Genomic DNA, 7,764 nt, shown 5'->3' with positions numbered 1-7,764 from the left:
CTTTTTTTTTTTTTTTTTTTTATAATATTGTCTTGAACCCAAACCTCCAGTTAAATTACTGTATGACTCTATATGTTGGATTTGTTAAGGTGTACTAGATGTGAACCAAATATATTGTCTACCAGAAGTGTTTAAGACTTTAAAGTTCTTGTTCTTGTTCTTGCCTCTCATTTACTATATGTGTTCTATGCATGGATAAAAGAAGGGGGGGAAACCCCTTGACTAGTGAATTAAAAATTATAAGATTTCCTGTTCTTCTAATTTGAAATTAATGACCCCTAAATGTTGAGAAATACCCAAATGGTTCCTTTTGTCCACTTAAAATAAAATTTACAAATTTTAGTTCAAACAGATTATTTTTTTTAGAACTACATGATGCTGAGATCAATGTCTCAAACTCGGCTCGACCTGTCGTCCACAAAAAGCAGTAAATCACACATGCTTATATCTTATCCTCAGATCTCCACCGAGGAAAAAAAAAATCTTAGTTTACATTGTACTAACAATATAAGATTTATATCATAAACTAAACAAATGAGTACAACAAAAGGGCACATTTCTCTTGCACAAGGGCACACCAGATAAACCCTAATAGCAAAGTCATTTGTAAGATACACTTTACAATAATCTCATCTTGAATGAGGTAAAAAGCCTGTTTCGCCTAAAATCAACAGATTGAACTTCGTCCTAAAATTTCATTTGGGTATATGGCAAATCCAAGCAAGCCATTTTTCAACCTTTCAACTCTCATTTTTTCCTTTTTGGGGGGAGGGTTTTTGGTTCTTTATAGTGAGATTCAGGACTTAGATCATTCAACTACACATTGATGAGACTGAAATGTACCATTTGATAGCAATTCAACAATTCGTTTTTCAAGTCTTCTTGCTCCCAGACTAGGCCTCAAAACATTGGAATCTCCCCAAACTGAACATGTGTGATTTCCAGACTCACCTAAGCACCAGCCACCAGGCACCACATTCCCAGGACTGCGCCCCAAAATCTCACGGTCAATGCGATCAAGCACTGGATCATCTGACTTGAATCGTGTGGCAAAGGCTGCTCCACTCTGAATCATTACCTCAAAATCATAAGAACTGAGCAGGCGAGGCTCGTCATTAGAGGACTTGTCAAATGTGGCATATAATAAGTTGTTGTTTATGACTGTTCTGTTGAACTTATGGGAATTACAAAGAATGGTAGGGAAGTAATTGGAAAGGGATGATGGAGTGTTTGCAAAATACATCAGTAGAGTCCTTGGGAGGTTGTCCGTACCAAGGATGCAGAAGTCAATAAAGTTACGACTTAAAACGGAGAAGGATGAACCTGCATAAAAATAGTCCAAACTCTGATGAGTCAGTTAAACAATTTATTCAACTTTTCCTTTGGGAAAAAATAAAGTTGTCCTCCTAAAAACTCTCACTAGCATGCAGTGCCTAATGCCATGAGGGAGTGGATTAATAGTGTCAAGGTAGCGACAATTTTACTTTTTTCTTTTTTGGTAAAATACTATTTTGTTCCCTAAACTTTACCAAAAGTTTGTTTTGCATCCCTAAACTTTAAAAAGTTTGTTTTTCATCCCTAAACTATTAAAAATTTCCCTTTTCCTCTCTATTTTTTGCCTCTAAACTATTAAAAAAACCCTTTACTTACAGCAATGGAAAACACATTTTTAGAAAAATTTAGGAACCAAAATAGTATATTACCCTTTTTTTTCTTTACCCAATGAATCCCTGGTATTAACACAAGACTGCAGCAATTGCATGCGTTTGGATTAGCATTTTTCTTTTAGCTTATTTACTTATCTACACCATTGTAGAAACTTATTTTTTTTTATATACAACTTTCCTTTTAACCACTTTCAACAAATCAACAAAAGCTAATCCAAAAAAGTGTCAGCTTATGCCATATAGGAAAAGGTCATTAGAATCTGACTTGCATACCCAAGTGTGAGACTGGAAAATTCCAAATAAAATGAAAAAGAATTCATACAGACAGAATTATTATTTGAATGGTGCAATACAACACAATTACATTTAACTAGCAATTTAGATAACATAAGATCAATACATTGCAGTTGCACCATAATCATCCAAACAATAACGGTCAGGGCAATAACATATTATTCACTCGCAGAACTTCAAATGGTATCAATATGACTCACAATTGCAAATGATAGTTACAAATTAATGACATACAAGTAAAGAATGGTCTCGATATTGCTAGAGCTATTTGGTTACTTCCGTTGTCATTTTTGGCATTGCAGATCAGAAATCTCTACACTATTGGAAGCAAATAAAGTTAACGAACAGCCCTGGCAATAATCATTTCCATAATGAGGACTTTTAGTCATTCTAGTTACCGAGAAGCTCCACTGTTGGAGGCATGTCTGTCTAAATGGATATTTCACATACACAGCCATGTTGCTCATAAGCAAAACTCCTCAATACAATACAAATCTAATATATATTGATTCTGAAATACTAGATAGTGAAATCCTCAGCTAACAGTTTTAAACTAGGTGTTTTGTGTGGGATTAAGGTACAGTTTGAGACCTCCAGTATGCATCCCAATGGCATCATGTAACCATGATATTCATCAGACGCAACTCTGGCAAAAGCATATTCAAATCTAACACTTCAAATCATAATAAATTTCAAAAGAATTCACCTATATGCTCATATTTGATTTTTTTTTTTTTTCTTTTCAAATCACTATCAATTCAACATATTTATTTGACTTCAAAATAGATGGTTTGAATTTCTGTAAGTTAGTATTCTATCGAAGTTCTCTACACCTCTTGGCTCTGTGTGCGCGTGCAACAAGGATGTAAAATTTACAAAGAAACAATAACTCTGAAAAAAGACCCATTAATATCCCCAATGCTCTTAAGCCAATCACAAGGAGATCTAATAAAAAAGGACTTCTGCTGAAGCAAAAGGGATTCTATCCCTTCAAAAGACCTAGAATTACATTTGCTTCCAACTGCACTACATAAGACAGAGGGATAGCATTCAAAATGTCCGCACTTTAATAGCCCTTAAAACCATTCCTCCAACAGATTAGGATGTCTGTCATCAAGGCATGCCCCACAAAAATCCAAATAAAGAGTAAAACATAGACCAAACATCCTATGCAAGATCGCAATGAAGGAGAAGATAGTTGTCTTCCCCCTTTTTTTTTGCATGTAAAACACAAATCAACAATGATGATCTTTTGCTTTCAAAAGTTGTCCATAGTGAGGATTTTACCACGAGAAAATTAAACAACCTTTCTAGGCACTTTAGTATTCAAATTTCTCTTAAAGGAAAATCCCCCTATTATCTCCATGTAAAGCCTCACAGAAACTATCTCAAATAAATAAATAAAAGAAAGTAAAGCCCCATAGAAAGATTTTGCATGAAATCTGTGTTTCTTAGATAATACCCAATACATCTTATCCATGCCACTCCCTAAAATATGAGCTGAATAAAGAGTTTCAAAGAACCTTTCACTAGTTTCAAGATCCCAATCATTAAAGGAGCAAAGGTAGGAAAACAATAGACTGTATTGTTGAGCGTATGCATACATTGAGCGATGGTGGTTTGTTTATCAATCACCAAATCATGCAGGACAGGGAAGACACATTTATAAGAGGCGTATCGCCATGCCACACAACATGTCAAAGCAGAATAGCACTACCATCCCTGACAATGAATTTCACATAATTAGAAAATTTACTCCATTCTTTTCTAATATAATTTCATACACTCACCCCATAAGCACCCTTATACTTAGCTAAGCACCATTGGCCCAACCCTTTTCCATTTGTAGCCCCACAACCGTTTTGCAAAAAGAATCCCTCTACGTGGCAAAATGCCAAAGATATTTCCCAAAAGGTGCTTGGTTAAAGATTCCAAGCCTTTGAACACCCAATCTACCACCTAATGATCTGGGATCAAACTGTGTTCCAATTCACTGAGTGGAATTTCTTTTCTTCACCTAAAATACAAAGAGGTCGCACTCATTACATAAGGCTCACACTTCTGCGGGTTTAGAATAGGTGGTCAGTAGGCAACTTCTCTTATCCTAAACCTACACACACATACCCAAAAACGAAAAAAAAAACAAAACAAAACAAAAACAAAAACAAAAACAAAAAATTTGCAACTTTTCAAGTCTATTAGCCACTCCCATGTGCATGGGGAGATGAGATGTACATGAAGTAGGTAGGGACACTTCAGAGAGAGCTTTCAATCAAAGTGACTCAACCACCCTTTGACAGATAATTTCTTCCAACCAACTAATCTTCTCTCCATCCATTCCACAATAACATCCCAAGTTGAACTTGCCTTAAAAGGAGATCCAAAGGGCAAACCTAAATAAGGATAGGAAGAGCTCCCACATGACAACCTAATAATATAGCTATGCTGTCCACATTAGGAACAAAACCCCACTAGGACAATCTAACTCTAACCAAAATTAATTTTGAGGTCAAGCACTGCCTCCAAATAAAGCAATACACAATGGATGTGGAGAAGCCGATCTATACTCTAGATTTGATCCACAAAATATGAGTGTCATCTGCAAATAATAAATAGGAAATTAACAAACTCCATTGGAACCAATAATAAAATTAGACACAAAGCCACCTTCCACCACTCTGTTGATCATACAACTGAGAGCCTCCATCACAGAAATAAAAAGAAGAGGGAAAAGAGGATCCCCTTGCCAGAGACCCTATGAACTACCAAAAAAACCTAAGGGACTCCCATTTAAGGATAGAGAATATAACTGCAGAGTGCAAAATTCAATTCACTTCCATTTCATCCAAAAAACCCAATGCTCCATCAAATGAGTAACGAAGCTATGATTCATGATCATACACCCACGACCAACTTCAATAAGCAAGAACTTTACCAATACTCTAGTAAGCACTACCAATCAAAATGATAGGCTTGTAATCCTCAATATTAGATGCACCTAGTTTCTTAGGATTGAAGTCCTAAAGGAAGCATTCATGCTCTTATTAACAAAACTGTCATTATAGAAAGAATACATTACTCTCTTAAAATCATCTTTTGTCACACCCAGCAACAATAAAGGAAGCTCATGGTAAAGCCATCCAGACCTGAAATATATATATATATATATATATATATATATATATATATATATATATATTTTATCACCATTCATCTCTTTAATGGATCCATATACTTCACACTCTTTAAAAGATCTTTCTAACCAACACTATGGTCAACATTAAGAGTAAGAAGTTCAAGCACTCAACCCCCAGTCATATGTATACTGATTCATCAAATTTTTTTTGTAAAACTACATGATGCCTTCCTTCACCTCTTGATCCCCCAAATATCAACCCCATTGATGTTGACATTGCCAATGAAATTAGACAGCATTTGAGAATTTACAAGCCCATGTAGAATCTCATATTGTTTTTTGATAGGTAGAATCTCATGTTGTTATCTCCTTCCTTCAACCATAAAGCTCTACAATTGGACTATTCAAAAAACTCGGCTCCTCAAATTAACTGACTAAAACTCGTTGAAATTTTCGGTTTTGACCAGTTTTTTTTCCTAACACAGTTGATTTCAATTTTGATTTTTAATATTTTCCTGTTTCGACGATCGAACAGAAGTTGTTGCTCAGACCTATCTATGCCATAGCTCAACCCCTCCCTTCCCCTGCCGTCAGCCAACCTCAGCCCCTTCCCACAAAATATACTTCACTCTCTAGGTCCAATCCTTCGAAAGCACTCTCTCTCTCTCTCAAGCTCTTCAGAATCAGCCCCACTGATGAAGGTCCACAGGTTTTATTGTCAGTTGGCCATGCAGGGAAATACCTAGCTCGATGGTTGAAGATCTTTCTAGGATAGCTATAGAAGTTAATCTAGATATTATTTTTGCTTTCAGCCATATTTATCATTCATTAGTTTTCAAATACTCCACACTAATTCAACGTTGTATATGTAACTCAAACAAAGTATTGGCATTGGACAATCAACAAAGTGCACAACATAACACACTTCCTAAACAATCATTAAAACTGAATAAACCGGAAAGCAGTCAAACACCTATGGTGCATAAATATTAAATGCCAAACCTGTAAACAACCGGAAGGCATTAGGCAACTCCCTCTTCTGTGTAGCATAAAACATCCCACTTTTCTCCATAAGATAAAGCCCCGGATCAACAATTATCGGCCTCAACTTCCTAGACCTATAGACCACCAAAAACACAAATACAATTTGGGCAGTTGAATTTGAAATAACACAAATCCGAGAAGTAAATAAAACCCATACTCTTTCCAGCCGATGTAACTTGAATGATTCACAAAGTTAAGACTTTTGGGTAGATATGACAAAATGTGAAGAAGATCTGCAAGCCCAAAGAAAACCCACATAAGAAAATGAACCAAAAATACTCAGAAAATCGAAAAAAAAGCTTAACCACACAGTACCACAAAGAACCCACATAAGAAAATGAATCAACAACACACAGAAAATTGAAAAAAGTACCATCTTGGGTGACAAGTGGGTAATCAGCGGCATTGAGAGTAACAAACCAATCCCAATTCTGCGAAAGCCGGAGCAGTATAGAGGCGCCACGGAGCGTGAAGGAGATAGCAGAGGAGCCCTTTGGGTAAGCGTAATCGGCCTTGCCGACGACATTGACGTTCTGGGCAGCTTTGAAAATGGGGATAGATTGGACTGAAAGAGCGAGACCATCACGCTCAGATTGTGGAGCAGTGAGGTCAAGGTGTAGGAGGTACTGGTTTTTGGGGTGGTAGGTGGCTAAGAGAAGACGGAGGATCCGACCCGAGTCGCCGGCGGATCCGGAGATGAGGTAGGCGATGGAGGGAGGGGAAGGTTCGGAGGAGGTTTGGTGGGTCGGGAAGAGATATGGATCGGGTCGGATTTGGGAGGTGGAGGTGGAAGAGGAAGAGAGGAAGAAGAGGAGAGAGAAGAGAGAAGTGGCTAAGATGATGTAGAGCGTGGTTTTGTGATCTTTGGGACTGGGAATTGGAATGGTGGTGAAGAAGGGGTGCTGTGTTGGTGGTGAGGGTGAGGGTGAGGGTGATGGCGATGGTGACGATGAAGGTGATGATTGGTTTTGCATTGTTTCTCTGTTTCTTTTCTTTTTGAATGAATTTCTGGATTGGGTTTTGGGGAATTTGCCGTTAGATCATAGATGCATTTGCCAGTTCTATTTTTGAGAAGAAGATGTAATAAATTCCTTTGCCAGTTTGATTGTGTGGAGTAGAGAGTTCACTGTCATTTTGATTTTACAAGTTCTTGTTTTCTTTTCCTATCACTGTATTTGATTCTCCTCACCAACAAATTGTTGCTTTTGTTTTTTCTTCTCAAACATTTTCCTTTGTCGGGTACTAATCCGATAAAGTGGTACAAGCATACAACGTAATTACAAGATACCAAAACTCGCCATGGGCCAAATGCACACGAGATGGAAATACTTTTGGTTATTTAAAAAAGAGAAGTGTGAATTGCAAAATTTTCAAAACGCATTAGCAACAAAAACAAATCATGAATGGTAAATTTTTTATTGCTTCTAATTTGAATTTATTTCTAAGTGAAAGTGTTATAAAAATATTGTTTATATAATATTTTCCTTTAAGCAAATGACTAAATTATATTTTTGTCACAATATATTAGTTGTGTTTTTATTTTTGCCCTATACGGTCTAAATTTTTTCATTCTTGTCCTTTCAATTTGCTTATGTTTTCGATATGGACTGTCTGTCCATCCTT

At 36.6% G+C, this 7,764-nt stretch overlaps 1 protein-coding gene across 1 annotated transcript; it reads right to left on the bottom strand.

The window, feature by feature from the left end:
* Positions 1-473: 473 nt before the first annotated feature.
* Positions 474-7,429, bottom strand: LOC142626113 (beta-glucuronosyltransferase GlcAT14A). Its single transcript, XM_075799900.1, has 4 exons — positions 6,515-7,429; positions 6,299-6,374; positions 6,100-6,215; positions 474-1,323 (listed from the first exon to the last, which is right to left on the bottom strand). The coding sequence occupies exons 1-4, from the start codon at positions 7,113-7,115 to the stop codon at positions 809-811; spliced, it is 1,308 nt and encodes a 435-aa protein (XP_075656015.1). The 5' UTR covers positions 7,116-7,429; the 3' UTR covers positions 474-808.
* Between the last annotated feature and the right edge of the window lie 335 nt (positions 7,430-7,764).

The sequence above is a fragment of the Castanea sativa genome, chromosome 2 (genome assembly GCF_040712315.1).
Source record: "Castanea sativa cultivar Marrone di Chiusa Pesio chromosome 2, ASM4071231v1".
In the NCBI taxonomy this organism is placed as follows: Eukaryota; Viridiplantae; Streptophyta; class Magnoliopsida; order Fagales; family Fagaceae; genus Castanea; species Castanea sativa.
Note: the sequence above shows the minus strand (reverse complement) of the source record. Positions and strands in the feature narration are given on the sequence as shown.